Below are 23,482 nucleotides of genomic sequence, written 5' to 3'. Positions count from 1 at the left end.
GATTAATTTAAAGACTTATAATACAGTGACTTTTTGCCCTTGTAGACGTTACTCGTAGGTCTGTAAATCTGACTTTTTATACAAGGTATTAAAAAATCTGTAGATTCATACCTGTGTTATAAATGGGAACCCAGTGGTAGAATTCATTCTGGTAGGGAACTGTATCAAATTCACTGCACTGCATCTGACGAAAGGTTGGCAAGTCTTTTCGGCAGGGGCTGATGTTACACATGCGATAGCGTTTCCTTTCTCCAGTGCAGTAGTCTCCTCCAAATTGTGGCCTAGAAAAGGAACATTCAGACTGAGACATGAGATTCTGGGTTAAAATGGTTTTGAAAGAGCAATGTCTTTCAGGTTCCAGATAACAAGGCGAATCTGAATCCTGGACAGGGCAGAGATACCACTCACATGTTTGAGTACCCAAACACATCAGCATGGAGCACAGAGATCTAGAAAAAACCCTGTATAACAAAGAAGTGATGAGCCTAAAGAATTGCCTGGCTGAGCTCACAACAAATTATTCTATCGAATTAACTCCCCCAAAATACCATATTTTCCAGAATGTTTGAAACTTCTTCTAGAAAAGCCAAGTGATTTCCCTTATGAAGAGTGTTAGGCACCCTTTTTAGTAATTTCTGAAAATTAGATGTTGGGTCTTCATGAACTTAGATATGTATTAGAAAATTCTGCCTTCATGTTCTATACCTACCAGCTCCTGTGTCTGAAGGTCAAACAAAGCTGATGACTAGAACAAAACATGAACAGTTGACTCCTTGATTTCCCTCGGAACAGATTACTAGCTATTGCTCTCACCCAGTGTTTCAGGGCATTTATTTATTCATGGTGGTATTATCAAAGCAACATTTCTATTATTTCTGCAAGGCCTGAATACTAAATAACAGGTTTGGGTTTTTTTTTAATTTTGTGTGGAAATAAGCTCCAGGGAGGGTAAGCATTAAAGAATGTGAGGTGAGGCAATGAGTTTCACACAGGTAAGCTTAACTGGGAAGGACAGGTGTTCAGTGACTGTCTTGCTGTGTCACCTCCTGATAACCATCTCATACAAGAGCTTCCAATGTCATAAGTGTCTCAAAGATCTCGAATGAAAAGTAAGAAAAGATGGTGCACTCAGCTTACTCTGGGTTATTGCAAGGTCTCTCTGCGCTCTGAACTCCTGCCCCACATGTCCTTGTGCAATGGGACCAGGATGACCAAACGCCCCATCCACCATGGATTGCTTCGGGAGTCTTGCCTACTGTAATGCACTCACCAGAGAAGCACCACTGAAGAGAGAAGGACAAACAGCTTAAGACTATTATTGCAGGAAAATGTTATTGTGAATTATTTGTTATTTCAGTCCCTGAGGGTTGAAAATTTAAGTGAGACGTCACATGATGCTCCTCTTTCACAATGAACAATGGCAGAGCTACTGATGGGTCCTCTGCCACCCTTTTGTAGGCAGCAGTGCTGTCACCTTGTTCTCTCCACACCGAGTTCCATCTGCAGCTGCATCCAGTTTGGAGCGGCAGGAGCCTTTTACTGAGCACCAGAGTGTCTGGCAAAGGTTCTGGAAAAGAAAGAAAACTGCAGCAGTCTGAAGCAAAGCTGGACTCCTATGGCCAAGACTTTCAAAAGCATTCCATTTTCAAAAGCTTTATACATTCATTTAGAAAGCCTTGTAAAGGCCATAATTTCAAAGGCAAATGTTCAAGGTTTTCCACAAGTTAGGACCAGATTTAGTTAGCGTACAAGGAGAAACTACTTAACAAATACAAGGAGAAACTACTTAACAAATACAAAATGGTGAATGATTTCTATCAATCAGGTGAATTACTTGAACTACATGACTTCAAATATTTTTCTCATTGGCTGCTCAGCTCCCAGCTACACAAACGAAAAAAGGCTTTACAAAGTTTGGACACCACTGTTTATAATGAAGGTGAACAGAGTTTGTATGATTTTCATTTGATGAGTACTAATAAGTACAATATTCAAATTAGAATTGCTGTCTACCTGAGAACATAGAGTGAAATCAAAGAAGTTCAGAGAAGCCAGCCAGAAAAATAAAAACAAAGTTATATCTCCAAGTACAACAGCCAGGTTAATATTCATGAAGGTCCCAAAACTGGATGAGGAAAAAGAGATCAAAACAAAGGTCTCTTAAAACATCAGCCAAACAGATGGCAAAGGAATGATCTAAAAGAAGCAGTCGAGGGTAGCTGGCAGAGAAGACTGCCTAGTGGGCTTGGTGGGGTGAAGGCTCTCATTAGTGAATGATTGCATATTAAGTTACCCAGAAACTGGTGCCAATTTAATGCAGCAAAGCACAGCATTTCAGCTGCTGCTGCACGTGCAGTGGTCGACTCCACTGAAGGGACATAATCTCCTCACAGCCAAAAGAGCTAGCAGGGCAAAAAATCATTACAGCTACCTTATAGCAAGTCTTCTTCACTCAGAACAATTCTTTACAGAATGAGGGCAGACATCAAGGGCTAGTCCCCCCTCCTCAGTTCACATGTATGCTAGCTTCTCCTTTCATTGACACACAGCAGCCCTGCATGCTTGGGAACTCCTGAATGAGCTTTGTGTGAGAAGCTGGAGAAACCAGGGGTGTCAGAGAGACTGTGAGCTCCCATCTGGAACAACAGAAGCAGAAGCCATGGAGCTCTGGGTAAGGTCTTGGCTGAGGCTGTTTGAACTGCAGAGTTCAGCACTGGGAGAAGGAACAGAGCTGGCAGCATCTACCTGTGAAACAGGGAGAGCTCTACGTGTCATCAGAGAAAGGATCTGGTAAGAAGGATCCCACTAGCAATTCCCACTGGTATTCTCACAGCAAGCAACATGCCAGGTGGGGGAGCCAACATAGAAACTGTGCACTTGCAAAAATCTAGCCCCAGTGAGCTACCAGCAGCGTTTGTCCAAGTGTGAAATGTGAAACTTGAATGACTGCTTCTGTTTAAAAATAGAAAAATGACCTGTTTCTATTTAAAACAGCTAAGCTTAGGCACAGTCTGTTTTGAGTAAGTTGCCTTTTATTAACTTTCTGCATTCTGTGTTCATCCTGGTTTTCATCTAGAAAACTGGAAAAAAACTTGATAGAACATCTCAAAGCACTTCGAAACTCCACTTGGAATACAATGTCTGGGGCACTGCATCTTGGCTCATTTAGCTGTTTTTGGACAATGTATTGGTCAAAGGTTGTTTTGTAGTTCCCTATTTATAGTTCAAGAGTAGTATTACTTACAACTCTTCGTGAAGCCATTGTTACCAGGTTCTTAAGGCAGAGCTACCCAAGTGTTCCAGCTAATTAGTTTTCTTTATTATGAAATTAATTCTTTATTTTACTCGTGTATGTAGAGTGCTTCTTTTGTTATGTTTTGTGCTTTTTAGTCTGTAAAGTGTACTCCTACACTGTGCTTCAGATACCAGAGGCACCGAAACTGAATACAGCTTTCCACTGACAGATACATTTTTATGAGGTGCATTTGTAGATTTCAGTGGCGAGAGTTGACAGAGGAAATTTTTTAGCTTTGCAATATTCCACATTGATCTCCATGTACCAGAGCTTTTTTCCAGAATACTGGTATAACAACAGTACAAGAAAAAGTACTGCTTACTGTGTGCTCTTGAAGAAATTAATGATTCTACCATGGACTCACTGCAAAGCAAGTGATTTTTATCCTCAGCAGTACGGTATACACTTTCCGCCCAATCTATGAGATCAGGGTGTGTGACTAAAAGAAAGTAGGGTCAAAAAACCACAAAGAGCTTCAGTGGAAGTTTTGGAGGTAAAGAAAAGGCAACTAGATAAGGATTTTGAGCTCCTATAGCCTGATAGGAAACTATGGATCTAACTACCACTTTGAAAATTCCTCCCCTGAATCTGTGTTTAGCTTTTCTTTTCCTTATTTGAGGGACAGTATTAATGTGCTTAGAGGACTTACTACCTAAATGGTTCATGGAAACCACTATCTGAATTATAAATCTTAAGTCTTTGCTAAATGGAGTCACTGAACCCTGGCACATCTCAGCTAAATGCAGATTCTTCTTTCGAAAGGAATCTGTGGAACGTAGCGTGGTCAGTAAGCAAGTGTAAAGTAACAGTGGGAAGGCAAAGAACAGTCAGACCTCTCAGACAAAATGACTATATTGATCATTCAACATGCCAGGCAGACCATACTACTCACAACTTCTTTGCTTGGCAGTACAGCTACCTGCAAAACAGTCTTTCCAGTAAAATGCAAAACAAGATTATACCCATTAATTTTCTGACATATGTCTAACTGTAAAATTAGTTATTAAGGAGATGTTGAATGTAAAGGCCTACTAGGTTCAAACCCAAGGAGAGACAGAATGAACCAAGACTGCAAAATTACACTTTAATTTTCTATCTGTACCAACAGACAAATTATAGTAACTGAGGAAACTGGAACAGCAGGTAATGAAAGCAATTTTTCAATACCTGCTTCAGAATCAGTAGATGCAGTTCAACATTGGTAATCATGTTATCTATTAAGGCTGAGAAGATTAATCAGAGATAATCTCCCTAACAGAAGGGTAGATGAGGATACAAATAATTATCTGAATGAAATAAATAGTCACTGTCAGCAGTCTCCAACCCACAGATGTGCACAGTACCTTGCCTAAAAACCACTCCAGCACTGCCAACAGCCATAATGCCACTTCTGCCACAGCTGTGTTTAACAGAGTGAGCAAGTTGGATGCTATCTGCAATGTTTGCTGCACATTACTGCCCAAAACACAGTGAAAATTAGTCATCACTTAGCTAGACGAGCACTTGAAACCACAGCTTCTTCTGTTCTAAGTAGAAAAATGTTGTATGGAGCCAAATGGAGTTGTGCTGCTGTGACCTTACTGCTCTCCTGCATCTCCACAAAACACTGTTTTGCTGTGCTGTTAAACAAACCCCAGGACACCTTGTAAATCACACATTTCCACACAAAAAATCAGATGTTTGATGGGAAAATAAAGATTCTTCAATGTATGTGGACTGAAATTCCCTTTAACTAGTTAAACCACCAAGAGTCTGCAAAACCAGGACATATGGGGAGAGAGCACAACCCTGATTTCTTCAGAAAAAGTTTGCTGGAACTGAAGATTTGTTCCCAGAATGATATGGTCAGTGGAAAGCTACAAGTTTGAAGCATTTTTTAAAATGGGATTTAAGCTGCATTGAAACTTTAATCAAGATCAGTATTACAGGTTTAAAACCAAAATTACTCCAGTGCTAAAGCACAGGCATTTAACAATAGATACGGGGCCAGATCCAGTAAAAGTCTTGCAAAATAAAAGGCAAACAGTACAACAACTCACTTGCAGACTCTGAAAAACAGTGTTAGGCAATGCCTAAACTACACATTTAGCCTGTGAGACTCTGCACATGCGATATTTGTAGTTAGCAGCTGAGGCTCACTAACTGCACTTCCATGTTGTTCAAGAAGCCTAAGTTCTGATTAGGAAAATGAAGAAAAACATATAGCACTTACATCTACATCTTCACAGAAAGTAGCATTAGAACCATATTGAAGCTGGCACTGGTGATGCACATCATAAATCACTCCAGGAGCAATGACTGGGGACTTCAAAACTTCTTTTTGGGGTATATCATCTAGACAGAATCCCCATCCACGACTAAAAGACAAAATTACATATTAAAAAACCACCACAACCACACCTTTTTGACATTTTACTACAGACTTTCAACTTCTAATTCTTTATGGAAATTTTACATATGGCCTTTGGAAATAGTACTTCCAGATTCCAGCCAAGTTATGTTGAAGTGCTGCTAACAAACATCTAGTAAGGGAAGGTTTACAAAGGCAAAACATAGCTTGTGAAAGGGGAAATACCACAAGGTCATTAGAGTTTGCAGAGTGGCTTCACAGCACTCCAAAATTCTGATAAAAGTTATACAGTTATATCATATTGCTGCTCTTTGAAAGAAAAACATGATGAATTTGAACAGGTCATGGAAGTCAACACGTCATTGTGGCAAAGGCAAGGTCTACGATTTTCCATCAGAGTCCTTGATGGAAAGGCTTCTTTCTTCCTGATAGCTGCAGAAAGCTGCAGGCTGCACCAAACCTGAACCAATATGACAAGACTCGAGTTCACTTCCAGAAATCAAGAATATAATGGAGCTTTTCCCAAATGCTAAGTGAACAGTAAGCTTGGGGCATTCCTTCCACAGGAATTAACTCAAGCACACTGCAAAAAACCAAATTCAGTAGTGCAGTAATAGAGGATTTACTTTAAACTCCACATAAACATCTCACACAGAGCTGTATTCATTTCAGAGAAATGCTACAACCTGATCACTCACTCTAGGAAACGTGTGATGTATTCCTTGCTGCACTGCGACCAAGTGAGCGGAGTAGGATCATACTGCAACTGTCGGGACATAATATATGGGCGCTTTCCAACAGGCTCACAGTCATTCTCTTTTCCATCGTGCTGGATACCAAAGCTGGAGATAAAAAACAACATTTAGTAATTCCAGCTGATTGGTTGTACCACAACACCTACCTATAGGTTCCACACTGTGCTTAAAAATACACTGGGGTTGCTTCCTCCCCTGGTGAACTGCAGATACCTGTTTGACCAAAAATCTACCAAAAAATCTACACTCCCTCCAACAAAGCTTTCAAATATATGTTATGTACAGCAATACTGTCCTGCACAAAATAAAGAACAGACTGTCAAAGACTAAAGTGAAGGGTATTTTTAAGGAAGACAAAACACTATTGAACAGTTGGGCTCGGAACAATAGCTTAAATCTCAAAGTTCTATCAAAGCTGCTAAAGCTGAAAATGCTTCCTAGCTCTTGGATCCCAGTTATTTCAGACTTGGACCACTTTAACTCAGACCATGGCTTTTTTTCTCATTTTTATTCATCTGTTCTTACAGACTTTTGTTGTCCACACCTGAACTTTCTAATCTAGCTTTTGGCAAGAATGGTTCCATGTTAACACCAAACCCTACAGTTTTCAGTTTTCTTTGTGGAGACACCTCTTACAGGCAAGGCCCTACATCAATCCTGCAAAGATGAGTAAAGCAATACTCTGTCTTGCAGCATCCACAGCTGTGAGGTACCAGCCACCCAGGCTAGACTTGTTGAGGATCACACACAGCTCTATTGGAAGAAGTGTCTTCTGATTACTACTGTTAATAAGAAAAGCTTCCTGTCAACAAGAGGAGTGGGGACCAAGTAACTAAGGCCACAGCATCCAGATCCAATTGTAACGATTTCAGTGTTATGTACTTACAGTATTTCATTTCTGGTGATTGAGAGGTTGAATAAAAAAAGGCCAATTAATGGTCGATAGGATCAAAACTTGAGTAATCTTTGTATCAGATGACAATGATGATGAGATATTATGATTATTATTGTAAGATACCATTAGCACATACAGATTTCATCCTGATGGGTAGCTGGGTGCACAACCCAAATACTTTGATTGTAGATACAGCAATGAACTTGTCACCTAGCCAAGAAACATGGTCCAGCTGAGAAGAACTCTAGCCAGAGTATCCATAAGATAAATGCTCTGCCCTGAGGAAAACACCTCAGTGTCAAAAGAGATTCAAAAATCAGAATCTTTTCAGGTGAGCTTAATAAACCAACTCACTGACAAAAACACCCCGGAAATTTGAAATACCAAGAAATCTAGTTCAAGCAAATATCCAGTAATAAAGACCTTAGCTGTGTCTGAAACTAAATGCCCTGGAACTTCAGTTCACTTGACCCAAGTGTATCCACAATAGCAATATTAATATACAGAAGATACCAGTTATTAAGAAATATTCAAAAGTGACTTTACTTGTAGGTCAGAAAGGAGAACAAAGATTTGATATTTCTGTGAGGTTTGACTGCTTGAATTGAAAATTGTTTCTAGCTAATCTGCAATACTGAAGTATCCTGACATAAGGAAACAGGTACGTTTTAAATTATTTGGATTGACTTGGAGATCATCTAAAGTAATTGAATAGTAATTCAGTATCTGTTTGGAAAAATAAGCATGATTAAGTCATGCTTCTTTGCAACTTTAATATTTCATCCTGATATACTGTCCTAGCAGACTCTGTTAAAAGGGGCAGACTGGATAGTTGTAGATATAAACAAAGGTCAGTGGCTTAAGAATCTCTTTCTTATTCCTTTGCCTAGAGAAACAAACACAGTTTTGATTTTAGTGACAGAGACGTTAACTCACTCCTTGTTTTGTTTCTGTCTGGCAATTTGAGTATTAACAAACATATAATAAATTAAACTCAGCTAGCCCTCCCGCCTTCAATTTCAACTATACCTGTGTCCAAGTTCATGAGCAATAGTAAAAGCCAAAGGTAGGCCAGAATCTTCATTAATGTTACAGCTTCTGTGAGGTTGACACATGCCTGACAGATGAGACAAACCTAAGGTTTCACATGGACGATTCATGCCAGCACAAATGTCCTTTCTGGAATCACAAAAGAGACATGTCATTAGAAGAGCTTAAAATCAACTGGAGAGCGTCACTTACATTGGGTGATAAGTCTCCATCTTATAATGTGTTAGCGCTAACTGGCATTTTAAGCAAAGCACAATGCTAACGTTTTTGCCAACATATATGCAACAAAAATAGGCACTTTTTCTGCTACTATCATAGTATATTGCTATAATGTGAAGCCAGTATTTATGTTGCTGCAGTGCCTAAACACATATCTTTATTGTCAACTCATATAAGAAAAAGTTTTAAAACCTTCAGTGTTTTGAGGTATGGTTTATTAAATTCACCATACCTCTCAGCTTCATTCACATGAACTGCTTGAAGCCTGTTTATTCTCAGAGGTAAATCATGCACCATCATGAGATTTGTTGACTCTTTTCTCTACTGCACCACTTGAGGGATTTTATTTTTGTGATTTTTTTTTTTTCTGCCTGACAGACTTTAACTTAGGACTTTTTTTTTTTTTGCAGGCCTTAGACTCAATCTTTTCTCTCATTTTTCTCAATCTTTTCTCTCAGTTGTGTGCAGATTGCATCCATTTCTACTATTTGTAGTTCTGCTTCATGTGCTTCCAAAAACTCCCTGTGTAATCTCAAACATGACATTCAAGTGTGCTATGCCTCCCTTGTTCACACAAAAAAGAGATGTGTCTTCTTAAATACGGAGATAATATCTAAAAATCATACGCTTTAGAGTTTAAAAATAATGGCAGTGTGTTTGCAAGATAATCTTCAGTTCTGAGCTGCACCTGTATATTACTTTAGGATTTGTCATTATGGAGTTCTTGATCTACGTGCTATGTTGTTTTGGTGTATTGCCTCAAAGAAGAACAGAGAAGTGACTAAGCACAAAATGGATAGGATCAAGTGGGGAAAATTACCTGAGCTCTGCAAATTGCTAATCTCTCGGGACATACAGATCTCAATTTCCTGACTAAAATGCATCTCTAATAAAACACCCACATGTATTCATGAAGTGTTATATGTACTTTGAAAACAAATTAAAAACAATCCCTTTAAAAAGTACAGCAGGTCTAACTTTAACCACATGTTTTTATAACTCTCATTCGCTGCCTGTATGAGTGTCAGGCACACTCACACTAGGTTATTTTTTGCATTACCACTGTATTTTTGAAACAGCATGTCTTCACTAGACCACTTTACTGGGTTCTATGTAGGATGGACTAAATGATGTCAGAAGACTATTCAAAAAATATCATCACCATAAAAATGCAATTAAACAATAGACAGACACAGGCACTGAACTGCTGTCATACCTGGTTAAGAGGACAGCCACATCATGGTGTGTAGGGTTGATGTCACTCTTGGGATTGACATTCTTCTGCCATTTGCAGAAGCTGGCTAGTGTCTTATCAGCATGGTGAACTATCTTCAAGCCTTGCTAATGGGAAATGAAGGAAAACATTATTGTAAAGACCATGCTGCACTGCAGTAACATGTCAGCGATGTTAGCTGTGAAGCTGGGTAATCTCTGAAATGCAATTATGCTTTTGCCTGAAGATAGAGCCATCATTAGAAGAAATAACATCTATTTATCTAACATGTTGAATTTTAAGTTAAAATGTTGACATGTTTATAGTTGGTGCAGTTAAAGGAAAAATTAAATGCAGAAACGTACATATTTATTGGTAAGTGACCTTAGTAAGATCCAACACTGAATTGAAACTTTCAAACAAACTCTTTATATTCTCTTGAAAGCAAGTTTTCATCTATTGAGAAGGTAAAGACTACTTAGTATTGGACTCCATGCTGAAGTTCGTCTCAGTGTTATGTGAAAAATGTTATGCTGAGGGAACAATTATGCTTCTAAAGGTCTACTTCTTTCACCATGTTTTTCAGTTTCCAAGAGTCAATTCCAATGCCATCACAGATGTTTCTTCCTCATCTTATTATTATACAGTATACATGCAAGTTACTGAAATTGCTTTTGAAATACAAAGTATGCAAAATAAATTCATTCAAAAACGTATTTTCTCATTTCTGGTTGTGGGCATTCACTGTATCTTGTACCAGTTTATTTAAATAAAATTTTTACAAAGTATCTCAATAACATTGTTACTAGAAAGTAATGTCTGGGTAACGTAAAACTAAATTTTGAAAGATACGCAACACTGCTTTTTCCAACACTGTTAACGCTCAATCCATGGTTTATTATCAAAACAGCCACAGAAATTTAGCAAGTAAACTTAACTGAATGTCACCACAGACTTCAGATTCTAACTATCCTGGTAAGATGTGAACTACAGGTTTTGGCCTGCATATTCTTTCAATAAGGGATATAAGGATAGTCTCTATCCTAATAATTTATTTCAGAAGAGATTGCCTGGCCCCATGGCTTCGTTCACTGCCTTCAGAAGCATCTGGCTTGTGGTTATAAAACATATGCCATGGAGAAAAATCCCCTTAATGTGTTCCTGTAGTCAGAGCTAGCTATGTCATGCACAGAGTTGGTTTGGGTTTTGTTTAGTATATGAAATTATGACAGTCAGCATGTATTTAAGCATATAACAACACACCTGTGAATGAGAGACACTAGAAACTAACAACATATAACTAGTTTACAGAAATTAGCACCTACTAGGTTTTCTTTTTTTTTTTTTTTTGTTTCTAAAGATCTAAAAAGGAAAATGTGTGTTTGAGCTGCACAACAACAAATTCGTTTCTTCAGAGACCTGCAAATACTCTAGCATACAATACATTTCAGGTAATGCTAGGTAATTAGATTCTGAGTCATGACGAATAATTTCTGTTTCTCATTTAGTCTTCCTTGGCATCCCGTGTTCTTTTGACACTAGGGAGATTCCGTTTTCCCATTCCTAATTTGCTTGGTTTATTTACATTTTCCTTGGTGATTCTATGCAGAAATACCTGAAGTCATCAGCTAAATACTTTCCTATGCAGCAAAGTCTGCGTTTAGAATTTGTTCTGCCAAAGACTATAGAAGAGTAAAATTAACACGTTATTTTAAGCAAGGATAATAAAACATCTTTACAACTGTAGCTCAATGCATTGAAGTCCCAAGTCTGATGATGAGTGACATTTTGAGGAGAATTAAAACCTTACCTCTTCCTCCTCAAAGAGAATGAGCCGAACCAGCACAATGTGAATTGCATTGCCAATGCTTGGATCGTGGAACAACCCTGTGACCTGTGCCAGAGCCAGGAGATATGAGATTAACTGATTCCTCTATAGCAGAACAGGACTTTAGAGAGAAAAATACAGTATTTACTTCAAGCACACTGTTCATCTTGATGTGGAGGTGTTGTTTTGGTTTTTAAATTCTCAGTGCATGTCACTGAACGTTTACTGAAATGCAATAAATGTTAGAACTACTGCAAAGGGCAGCTCTGCCAAATGAGTTATGATACAGGATTTGGCAAGAGTTTGTAAGCTGAAGACCAAAAGCACACACAAGATTATTTATGTCCATTTCCCTTCCAAGAACTTCGGATTTCTTAAAAAACACCTGCAGAAAAGAACGCAACACGTAGAGTCACGTAACACTGATGGAGAGAGGTTCACTCAGGGTGCAAAAAATCAGCATATCAAATTGTTCTGTTTTGATTTTTTGTCAGAGATGTGGACAGTGGGATTGATGTGCCCTCAGCAAGTTTGTCAATAACACCAAGCCGTGTGGTGCAGTTGACATGCTGAAGGGAAGGGATGGGATCCAGAGGTATCGACACACCTGAGAGGTGGCCAATGGCCAACCTCATGAAGTTCAACAATGCAAAGTGGAAGGTCCTGCATGTGGGTAGGGGCAATCCCAGGCACGGCTACAGGTTGGTCAGAGAAGAGATTCAGAGCAGCCCTGTGAAGAAGGACTTGGGGGTGCTGGTTGATGAGAAACTGAATGTGATCTGTTTTCAGTGTGTGCTCACAGCCCAGAAACCAACCGTATCCTGGGCTGCATCAAAAGTGTGACCAGCAGGTCAGAGGAGGTGATCCTGCCCCTCTACTCTGGTCTTATGAGACCCCACTTGGAGAATTTGTGGTGTCCTCAACATAAGAAGGACATGGAGCTGTTGGAGCAAGTCCAGAGGAGTGGCAGGAGGATGATCAGGGGGCTGGAGCACTTCCCATATGAAGACAGGCTGAGAAAGTTGGGGCTGTTAAGCCTGGAGAAGAGAAGCTGCGTGGAGACCTCAGAGCAGCCTTTCAATATCTGAAGGGGGCCTACAAGGATGCTGGAGAGTGACTTTCATCAGGGACTGTAGCAACAGGACAAGGCGTAATGGGTTCAAACTAAAACAGGGGAAGATCAGGTTAGATATAAGGCAGAAGTTCTTTACAGTGAGGGTGGTGAGGCACTGGAACGGGTTGCCCAAAGAAGTGGTAAATGTTCCATCCCTGGCAGTGTTCAAGGCCCTGGGCGACATGGTCTAGTGTGTGTTGTCCCTGCCCATGGCAGGGGGGTTGGAACTAGATGATCTTAAGGTGCTTTCCAAACCAAACCATTCTATGATCCCATGATTTAATAAGAATCGACTTCTACCACAATAAAGCAAAAATTAGTCAGTACTAGGCAAAGAGAAATCAGTTAAATTACGGATACCCTTGTGTTTTCACAGCACAGAAGAGGATGATAAGAACAAACGCAAAGATAATGAATTCATTAAAAAAAGAATCCACATAAAAAAAGAGCAAGGAATGAACTCAGAAAAAACCTGACCCAAATGTCATAAACACCATCACAATGTTGAATTAGGCAGGAGGAAAGGGATTCAGAACCAAAAATAGTAATCATCTATCTGTATGTGAGCTATCACAAGAAGTATGTATAGACAAAACGGATTGTGATTGGGTCAAAACTGAGAAATTAGCAAGATTAACTGGAAATTGTGTTTTCAAAAGTCTGATGTGGATATGGGTCTTTTTCAAGGTACTAAACTGAAAACTGAATCATTGTGAGTAACCCTAGTATCTCAGGTACAGAATGCAGAGAAGATGTTAAGACTTGTTTGTTCTTGAATCTGATCATGGCAGGGGTTTATTCCACACATTTTCCCTGTGGGAAACAGGAAACATACTGTATAAATGTAAGGGACAGATAGGTTACCATGGCTAGAATTACACTGTGATTAATTTCATATATATATTACACACATACCATGACAATGACACATAAGGCACCCTCAATAGACTCTTCATGGTCAATATACACTACAATATAGATTAACAGAAGACATATCTGTAGGCAGTCCCTTCCCCCCCCCCCCCCCCCCCATATTTGTAGGCCGGCCCTTCCCCCCCCCCCCGCCCCCATCAATTATCATGAAACTTGCCACAAATGAAAACATTGAAAGTTAAACTTTCTTTTTATTTTTTAACAATGTGGACTTTGTATTACAGGCAGACACTTACTTGGAAAACCAATTGTACTGGTTTTAACAGAGATAGAGTTAACTTTCTTTATAATAGCTCACGTTGTTTGGATTCGTGACCAAAACAGTAGCACACTGATATTTTAGCTCTTGCTAAGTTAGCAATAGTTCCAATAGGATACCGCATGCCTTTCACATCCACAGACATGGGAAAGAATTTCTCTCTGTTGCTCTAGCTACCAACCTGAGATCACCAATGAGCAGTGGTCAGGGCAGACAGAGAATTTCAGTGGAAAGAAAATTACTGCTAGAATTTATAGGTATGAAACTTCTCTCACTTAAACTCCAGAGGAAAATTATGCCTATGCAAAATATAAAGTAAAAAATGCTTTAAAATTCAAAGTTTCATTGAACATATATGAACGATATTACATTTCTTTCAGTGAATGATGTTACAGACTTGTTTCAAGGAGATCAGTAATGAAAGTTAAAATTTGCTTCATTCATCTATATAAAAAAAGAAATATTATACATACCATATTCATTATAGTGAGGATATATGATTCCACATGGTCACTTCCATGATATTCGACCATCTTACTGTCTGCAACCACAAGTGTCTCCACCCATCGCTCTTTGCTGACAGACCGCCGAGAAACCTTTCTGACAGCCACATGATTTTGTTCCCATCTCTCCCTCAGATGCTGCTGCTGTTTGAAAAAGGTGAGGGTATCTGGAAGAATAAGAAGCAACGCTGACTTCAAAGTATTTTCAAGCTTGATCTGAAGTGCGTGGCTGTAACACTTGCAGACAGAATGGAAGCATCACAGAATCACAAGATGATTGATACAGGTTGGAAGGAACTTCTGCCTGCCACCTACCTGACACACAACAGGGCCAACTCCAAAGTGACAGGAGCCTGCTAAGGGTCCTGTCCAGTAATGTTCTGAATACACACCCCTAGATGGATTAAATACACATGCAGAAGTTATCCCTACTCAAATGCCAGGGATTAAGGTGCAAGACAGAACCAAGCCAAAAAAAATTAAGCTGGGGACGTAATTTTCAAGGATTTTCTCTTCTGTGGTCTGGCTTTAAACTCCCTCATGACACCAATTCACAGTTTACGATAAAGGATATGCTTTCTCCATGAGCAGCTCTCATTCTCAGCAGGACAGCACGCTAAGGCCAGTGCTGTGGCACATCCAAGATTGTTTGTTGCATGGAAAACATGCCTCAAGAATAGGGATACTTCACCAGTAGGTGTCATCTAAATACCAACCAGGCAGACAAGCCATGGGCTCCTCAGAGGCTGCCATTCTGTCTGACTGACAGAAAAGACAGTGCTTCCACTATCATTTTGGGATCTGCGCAGCTAACACTTTTCAGGAAGAAGTCTTTGTTTGCTCTGTAGAGTTGCTATCAACCTTGCACTGCAGGGATAACTACCCGCCACTCATTCTTAGCTTTGAAAGCCAGCTGTGTTCCCAGGAAAATACGGGGGATGTAAATACCATTAGGCCTGAAAAAGAAATGAAGAGATGCCAGTTTGATGGCAGCTGGTGGCGTTTTTCCAACCCAGAAGCCAAAGAGGCACTTCTACAGCACTGGGATTCCCCCAGTCCTAAGAATAATGGGGAGCATCCTTCCCTGTAGATACTGCAGTAGCCCTTTTGCTTCTCACTCATGAAAGAGGATGTCCTGAGGATGTCCTTATTCCAGATGGGGCACATCTGCACACCAGAAAGACTGCTACTACCTCCAAGTGCTTACAGCCTGTCCAGCATAACCCCCAGTGCTGTGGCAGGGGACAGATATCCAGCATTACCTTCACCTCCCAGCACTAACTGTCCCTCTGCACTCAGTACTCAGACCACTCTTCCCTTGAAGAATGGATGCCCTGGCAGCTAGGTCCCAAATCTTCTTTTCACACCAGCAGAAGATCTGTTACATCTTTGTAATGAATGCACTGTTTGCCCTTTCAAAGACCCATGTGCAGCCAGAATTTATCATGGTATCTTGCATTTCTACAAAACGTGGCACCACCAGGCGATTAATGCTGTGTGTAATACACCTCTCAGTGTAAAAGGTGATTGCACATATACAGTAAACCAAGATATCAAAAGAAGATGCACAGATTTTTAGAATTGAGTTCTCCGAGGTCAATCTGAAAAATACCTAGAGAAAGAAATGCTGGCACTGATAACATAGTATGTGTAAAATTCAAATATGCCACATTAATTATCAAAACTACAGCAGACACATCACACATTTAAAACTGAACCACAGTGCACAAGTGTGTAGTAGACAGCAGCTCCATCAGTTGACAGATACCGTGACCAGTTAGCACTGCATTGCAGCACAAGCTCAGGATTTCAACCAGCACCAGGCACATACCAGCAAGAAGCACACAAACCTACAAAATTGCCCCAGACAGGTTCATCCTAATACTGGAAACCCATACCTCCCTGGATCAGGATACTGTAATAAAACTGAAATAACATAATATGAAGAACAACATCTATTCTATATTGTAGATTCAGAATATAGTAAATAAATAGTTGTGCACAGACTTCTTTTAGCAAGAACTGGCATTTGCATTTTAAAAGATGCTGAAGTACTACTTATGAAGTACAAAGAACCATAAAACTTTTGACCTGCTTGGCAAGGCAAATGATAATGGAATGTAAGAAAAGCATGAATAAACATTAAAAAAATCCAGTAAACATAAAAGATTGTAATTTTTACTATCTATGGACTGTAACAAAAAAGGACCCATCCATTTCAGTTTCCTTTGTGATTACCAACCGAAACCACTTGTCAGTGTCATCCTGTGCTCCCACAAAAAGAGACTCTATCCTGTAGATATTTCAGTAAGTAAAAAAAAGTTAATAAAGAAAGTTGCCTTCCTATCAAGCCAAGGGACTCAAAGAAAGGCATTCATTTTTCTATCTTAATATTGAAGAATGAGCTGCATGGAAAAACAGCTTGTCTGCATGGCAGAATATAATTTGTGAGTAAAGACAAAGAAAGTGGGTGGTTTTTTTGGTTTTGTTTGATTAGAGTTGAACGGGTTTTAAGAGAAGGGAGATGGACTGTGACTGTTACAACCTCTACCCTAACCCCACTAACCCAGGCTTAACAACATTACTCCTGCTGTATAGCTCAATCTTTGTTCAGTTACTGCCATAGATACCTCTATGAGGGGCTATTTACGAGCTGCATTCATCAGTCCCTCTTCTACATTTGCATGGTGACCTGGTTTCAGCTCAAACCAGGACACATGGTTTTCAGTATTCGTTTTTTCATAAAGCACACTTCTCAGTATCTACATTTTTAAGGGTTTTGTGGTGAGAAAAACCTTCTCCACAGCTATTTAAACAAAAAAAAAAAATCTGTTCAGACTGTGGTTAAGTGATTTGTTTACAGTCAAATAAAATATCAAGCCAGCTGTCAAGCTTTGTATTCACATCTAGCAAAGAGTTTTGTTTATTGTCTAGACAGGTGATAGCACTGGAGGTAAAAATGTTTAAAGCCATACAGTGAACAACTCTCAGGGAAAAGTTTGGAGTGCTGGTTAAGCATGAGGCTATGTACCGCAGGAAAGTTCAGAAGAGATTCAAGTTCTGAAAATTAATGCCACGTAGCAAAGGGATTCTGCACACAAAACTCTGCTCAGTGACCGACCCCCTTCAGTGCAGGGATCTAACCTGGAAGGGTGTCATCTATGGGCTGGACCCCTCCTGGTCTCCTGGCAGCTTTCTTAGTTAGATGAAGCAGAGAGGGAGAACTTCTAGGAACTATACTAACATACATGCAGCTCTTCAGTATGGTTCTAATGCTTTTGTCTCTTCAAATGATAATTGTCTCTGTTAACCTTTTCATTCTGGGGTAAAATAATCTCACCTTGCTTTTACCTTAAATTAGAAGTGTTGCAAGTGAGTGCAGATTTGCCGAGAAATCTCAGGCACTCTGTTGTCCAGGAATGGAAATCTTGACTAGGAGCCCACCAGTTCAGGAATACCCAAGGAGTGATGGTTGGTCTGAGACATACTGACATACAGTACTGTCTGAGAATAGCTTGCCTCCCTATACTCTGCCATCATAAATGCTGAGCACAGCAAACTCCAGTCCTTAGAATAAAAATGAAGGTACTGCTGAAAGTATGTCCAGCATAGACTTAAGACTAAATAAAAAGAAGGCTGCTAAGAGTTTCAGCTACCAAGCTGCATGAAAATACTCAGAAAGGAAGTTTCTATCTGTTGTAGGAGATAATTTTGCAGATGTGAGGCTTTTATTAGAAAACCTGATTCATCCAAACAAGTCACAAACAAGGTTCTGTGAGTTGTATGTGATATCCAGCCATATCACTGCCTAACTAAGAGAACAACATTTTGGCAAGTTCTAGATATAGATGGCTTATGATTTCCGCAAAAGGGTTAGGTTTTAACATCAAAATCCAAACTGTTTTTAGTGAGAAGTAAAAAAGTGCCTGGAAATTATCCTCATAAACCCTGCCTGACAAATTCTACAACTTACAGGACCCTGTCATGGTTTAAGACCAGCCAGTAACTTGGACTCATGCAGCCGCTCACTCACTCCCCCCCTTCTTCATACCCCCAATCCCAGAGGGATGGGGAGTAGCACTGAAAGAATGTAACTCCCACGGGTTGAGATAACAGCAGTTCAGTAACTAAGGTATAATACAAACCACTGCTGCTACCAGTAATAATGATAAGGGGAGTAACAAGGGGAGAGGACACAACCGCTCACCACCCGCCGACCGATACCCAGCCCGACCCGAGCAGCGATCTGGGCCTTCCGGGTGACTCCCCCCAGTTTATATACTGGCCATGACGTGCTGTGGCATGGAATACCCCTTTGGCCAGTTTGGGTCAGGGGTCCTGTCTCCGCTTCCTCCCGGTTTCCCCTCCTCCCTGGCAGAGCATGAGACTGAGAAAGTCCTTGGTCAGAGTAAACGTTACTTAGCAACAACTAAAAACATCGGTGTTATCAGTGTTGTTCCCAGGCTGAAAGTCAAAACCACAGCACTGCACCAGCTACTGAGAAGGAGAAAAAATGACTGCTGTAGCTGAACCCAGGACAGACCCCTTAACTCTGAGGTACAAGGAAAGATTTTAAGTTAACTGTAAATCCCAATACATGGAAAACCAGCATTGCACAAACTTCTCCAGTACAGGTTAAAGCTGTACGGCTTCTGTGTAGGAAAGAGAAGTTATGTTCTCTGTTCTAGCAAATCAATTTCATTTTTTATTAGGTGACAACAGAACTGTATCAAAATTTGTCAATCCCTATTAAGAAAGAGCTTTCTAATCTTTAAGAACTAGTATCAATAGCCTCACTATGAAAAACATTCAAGTTCTTCTTTGAACAACTCATCCACTCAAAATGTTGCCTGATTAGGGCTTTTGTTAGTTTACGTTTTTTTCCCCCCCCAAACTCTTGTAAAGAACAGATACAACTTACCTCACTAAAATGCCTTATGTGACATTTCCATATCAAAGGGTTTTTTCCCACTTTGTTTCCTTCAGGTGTTGCTTAAGGAAGAGTGCAGCAAACAGTGCAACACAAGGGGACCTTCAAGGTGCTAACTGCACACAGTCACCTTTCAGCATCTTTGGAGATACACAGGGCTTTGAAACAGCAAGGTGAAAATGTCTGGAAATTTCCAGGAGAGGAGAATGCAGGCTATGAATGAAGGCTGTCAGACAACCAATTTATGTCTCAACTTTCTGTCCTCACCTCCTTTTGCTTTGCGCAAGGGCTCTTTCATTTTTACCACTCTGTATTATCCACAGTAAAAATATTACATCTCCAGACATGAGGTATGAATGATGCTAGACTAATAAATCCCACACTGTTCAGAATTTGCTATGTTATGATTTTTTCTATGGCCTTCACTTTGTTCTAAGACATGTCTTTAGGTATTTAAAAAAAAAGACTACAGTTTTGAGATAAATTCTTCAAAGAGGTCAATAAACTTTTTGGAACAGAGGCACTATGCAAGGGAAGATGAATAAACATGTGAAATCATCACTAATGACATTAACCTAGCACTAAAAAGCATACACAATTCCAACCATAGACTAAATACAGGAAAGGCTGGGGAGTGACTCAGCTAATAAGAATTAAAAGGCTAGTAAGGCAGAAGAAATAAACAGAGTTTTCTGAAATGTGATTATTTTCTGACCAGCTTTGGGGATTTCCCAGGATTTTCTCTAGCCACCACCCTTCTGGATAAAGGCGAAACGTTCTTTTTCACTCATTAAGGAGGAGAGCAACACTACCACTAGATTTACAGCAAGAACTTACTAATTATTTACAAAACTCGAACACAGTAAGTGAACCCCTTCCCCTATTCTAACTATCTGCTGAAATAATGTGGCTATATAGAAATGTTCAGTGAAACCAAATATGCTAAAACTCTGTACACACTGTACTATATAACACTATTTTATGTATTTTATTTTATTTTATACAATCATGGTTACAAATATCCATAACGAAACTAAGCCTGGATGCTGACAATGCCAGAGTAAGGACTCACATGCTATATGGAAAAACTTGCAAAATGAAGAAGAAAGGCTGTGAATTTAAAACACAACAGGTAACCAAACCAGCTCTTTTTGTAAGCATTTCTGAAACAGGCTAAGCTAAATCACACAAATGCTTTAAAAGTGTAAAGCAGTGTTCACACAGGAAACTATTACAGCTATTTAATCACAAATTTTGCCATGATGACAACTGCCAAGTCTCAACAAAAACAAGCACTGAGGAAGAAAGGTTACAACTCTGCAAGCCCTGTTTATCCTGCTGTCAAAAACATACAGTATCAAACAGTAGAGCTACACCACTCTAATCCAGAATGAAGCTAAAACTGGACCTGTGTTGACTGATGCACTCAATCAGATACTGCTGCTGAGTGTGTCTGCCGCTCATTGCCACTTACACTAGAAGGATGGAATTATAAATGTTCTGAGCCACTGGCATCAGGAGATACATAGACAACAACATTGTGGGAAACAGCTATGCCTGGAGCTGCCTGAATTTTGCACTTAATTCTCCTTCTGCCTGAATGTTCCTTCCAGGGATTCCCAAGTCAATAAGGGACAATAAAAAATCATGGTTGCACAGGCTGGTTTTCTGGAGCATGTTACTTAATCTTGTTTGAATTTTCCATGCTCATTCACTTAAATTCATAGAATAACTTCAGTGGCTGGTTCCTCTTATTTTGGTGAAAACATCAATGCGATGGATTAGTAGAACAAGGTGACTTTTCTATGAATTAATCTAGCACTTCGCAAAACAGCATCTGAAAACAATTCAACTTGCAGAGTAATCCTATTTTAATTTGATGAAAAACAAGTATCTTCTAAAATAGAATACATCTCACTGTAAAGCAAATTTGCAGATTAAAAATTCTCAGTAAATTATGTTTTAATGTCTCTTACCAAATAATTTAAGAACTGTTGACCTAAGAATGACAGATAAATGCCATTTTGGAAAGCCATTATGATATAAATGAAAATTGAAACATATGGGGTTTATTAATAATTTTCCTTATTACACATCTTTATGAAAATTCATTTGTGAGAAATTAATGCAAATAACTGGAAGTGGCATCTTGAAGTAATTGTCCGTGCTTTGTCAGGGTTGATCTGCTTTCCAGTGAGGTTAACGAAACAGTATCCAGCAGCTCTTGAATCAGACTCCAAAAATTTCTATTAATGTTCTATAAATTTCATTCACGTAACAATGAAGAAAAACAAAACTGGTTATATGCTGGTGACCAGAGATCACCAACCTACAAATCAGGAATAAGAATAAGGCTAATAGGCTACAAGGCTCTTATTCACTACACGAAAGACATTGAGGTGCTGGAGCGGGGCCAGAGAAGGGCAATGGAGCTGGTGAAGGGTCTGGAGCACAAGTGTGATGGGGAACGGCTGAGGGACCTGGGGGGTTTAGTCTGGAGAAGAGAAGGCTCAGGGGGGACCTTATCGCTCTATGCAACTGCCTGAAAGGAGGTTGCAGTGAGGTGGGGTCAGTCTCTTCTCCCAGGTAACAAGACTGGTTCCTGTACTATGGGGACCTGGGAGAGCCATTCCTCTTGGGCAAAAGCCATTAAGGCAGCTTATGCACCCACACTGACTGACTTAAATTCACAACACTGAATCTAAAACTGGTGAATATTAGCAGTCCTCTCTTCAAGAAAGGGTGACTGAGAATAATCACGTTTCATTCAGGTATTGTAAGTAAAGTGGTGCATTTCCTTGTGCAAACATTTTACTTTGGGAAAGTTGTGCACCTCCTTTTCTATCAGACACCGAATTCTCCATGGTACAGATACCTACCAAAGTCCTAAAATACGTGAAAAACCTTTAAAATATGGGAGAAATTTTTAAAATATGGAGGAAACATTTCCTTCTGTTTCCCATTACAACCACAAGCTGAAATACAGCAAAGGAGGCAGGTATGCCAGCATAATGCTCTCCTCCGGTCCATAACATGTGCTTCCTTCCACACTCATAGAATCATAGAATGGTTTGGGTTGGAAAGGACCTTAAGATCATGTACTTGCAGCCCCCTGCCATGGGCAGGGATGCCTCACACTAGATCATCACTCATCCATCCTCAAGCCAGGGTGTAAGTTTCCTCTGGTTTGACCAGGGATAAACAGCTGCAGAGCAGAAGGGGAGGGTCTGGGATTCCCCTTGAGGGAAAACAAGAGGCCTCTCTTCCCACCTGCAGTCTTGCTCTGCCTTCTTCAAGCAGCTCAAGATGACACTGCACTTCCCTCGAGAGGATAGACTGCTGCTCCATACACCCAAAATGCCCATAATGGCTTTTTCAGCCTTGCAACAAGTAAGGAAGGACTCGCTCCACACAGATACCCTTCACAAGATCCTCCCTGTACTATCACTGTCATCACAAAAACAATATGCCCAGCACTATTTCGCCTGTTTATGCTCCCCCGTGCGGAATTAGAAATGTTGGGTATATTTCAGAGCCTCCACTAGGTCTCCAAGAGCCAAATACCCACTGCAGTAACTCACCTCTGGCTCATCATTTCCCTTCAGTTAATACAGCAAAAACAGCTGCTTGCATCTCTCTGTGCTTGTAAACTATCAACACAGAACCAGCTGGGACCAGCTGCTCCTGCCTCCTCTCATGGAGGGATAGGAAGTCAGAGACAAACACACACAGGCAGCCCGCAGCAGCAGTGAGATGCCACCACTCCTGTGTTTACCAACCCTGTTGGGTGGTCCCAAAACAGGATGCAGCCTCCCTGCAGGCTGCGACCCTGCTCCAGCCCATACCATGTGTGTCCCCCACAGACATCCTACGGGGTACATGAATGCATTGAGTCTCTACAAAATCTAATAGCTACTGAGTAGCTGCTCCGGGGGCAGTGTCCTGTAGTTAACCAAGGAGTTTCATGTTCCCTGCATAAAGCTTTCTGTTACGATGGGTGCTCACAGTCTAAATATGCTTAATAAAGAAACAGAAACATAACAGTGTTCCATAATAATCAACTGTCTCTAGCTTCCAATCACACTGTATGTTTAAAAACACTAACCAAATTTGCTCTTCATTATCTCCATTGAGTTCT

At 40.1% G+C, this 23,482-nt stretch overlaps 1 protein-coding gene across 1 annotated transcript in view; it reads right to left on the bottom strand.

Annotated features, from left to right (window-relative positions):
* Positions 1-23,482, bottom strand: part of LOC104407395 (A disintegrin and metalloproteinase with thrombospondin motifs 12-like) — a gene marked incomplete at both ends in the record, with an annotated part of 102,694 nt that overhangs the window by 15,314 nt on the left and 63,898 nt on the right. The window contains 9 exons of the mRNA XM_010016675.1: positions 112-281; positions 1,138-1,283; positions 1,475-1,567; positions 5,508-5,652; positions 6,344-6,487; positions 8,325-8,474; positions 9,781-9,905; positions 11,588-11,671; positions 14,385-14,581. Coding sequence (XP_010014977.1) covers positions 112-281; positions 1,138-1,283; positions 1,475-1,567; positions 5,508-5,652; positions 6,344-6,487; positions 8,325-8,474; positions 9,781-9,905; positions 11,588-11,671; positions 14,385-14,581 — 1,254 coding nt within the window. The remainder of the gene's footprint in view (positions 1-111; positions 282-1,137; positions 1,284-1,474; positions 1,568-5,507; positions 5,653-6,343; positions 6,488-8,324; positions 8,475-9,780; positions 9,906-11,587; positions 11,672-14,384; positions 14,582-23,482) is intronic.

This window comes from Nestor notabilis, unplaced genomic scaffold (assembly GCF_000696875.1).
Source record: "Nestor notabilis isolate BGI_N333 unplaced genomic scaffold, ASM69687v1 scaffold796, whole genome shotgun sequence".
NCBI classification, from domain to species: Eukaryota; Metazoa; Chordata; class Aves; order Psittaciformes; family Psittacidae; genus Nestor; species Nestor notabilis.
Note: the sequence above shows the minus strand (reverse complement) of the source record. Positions and strands in the feature narration are given on the sequence as shown.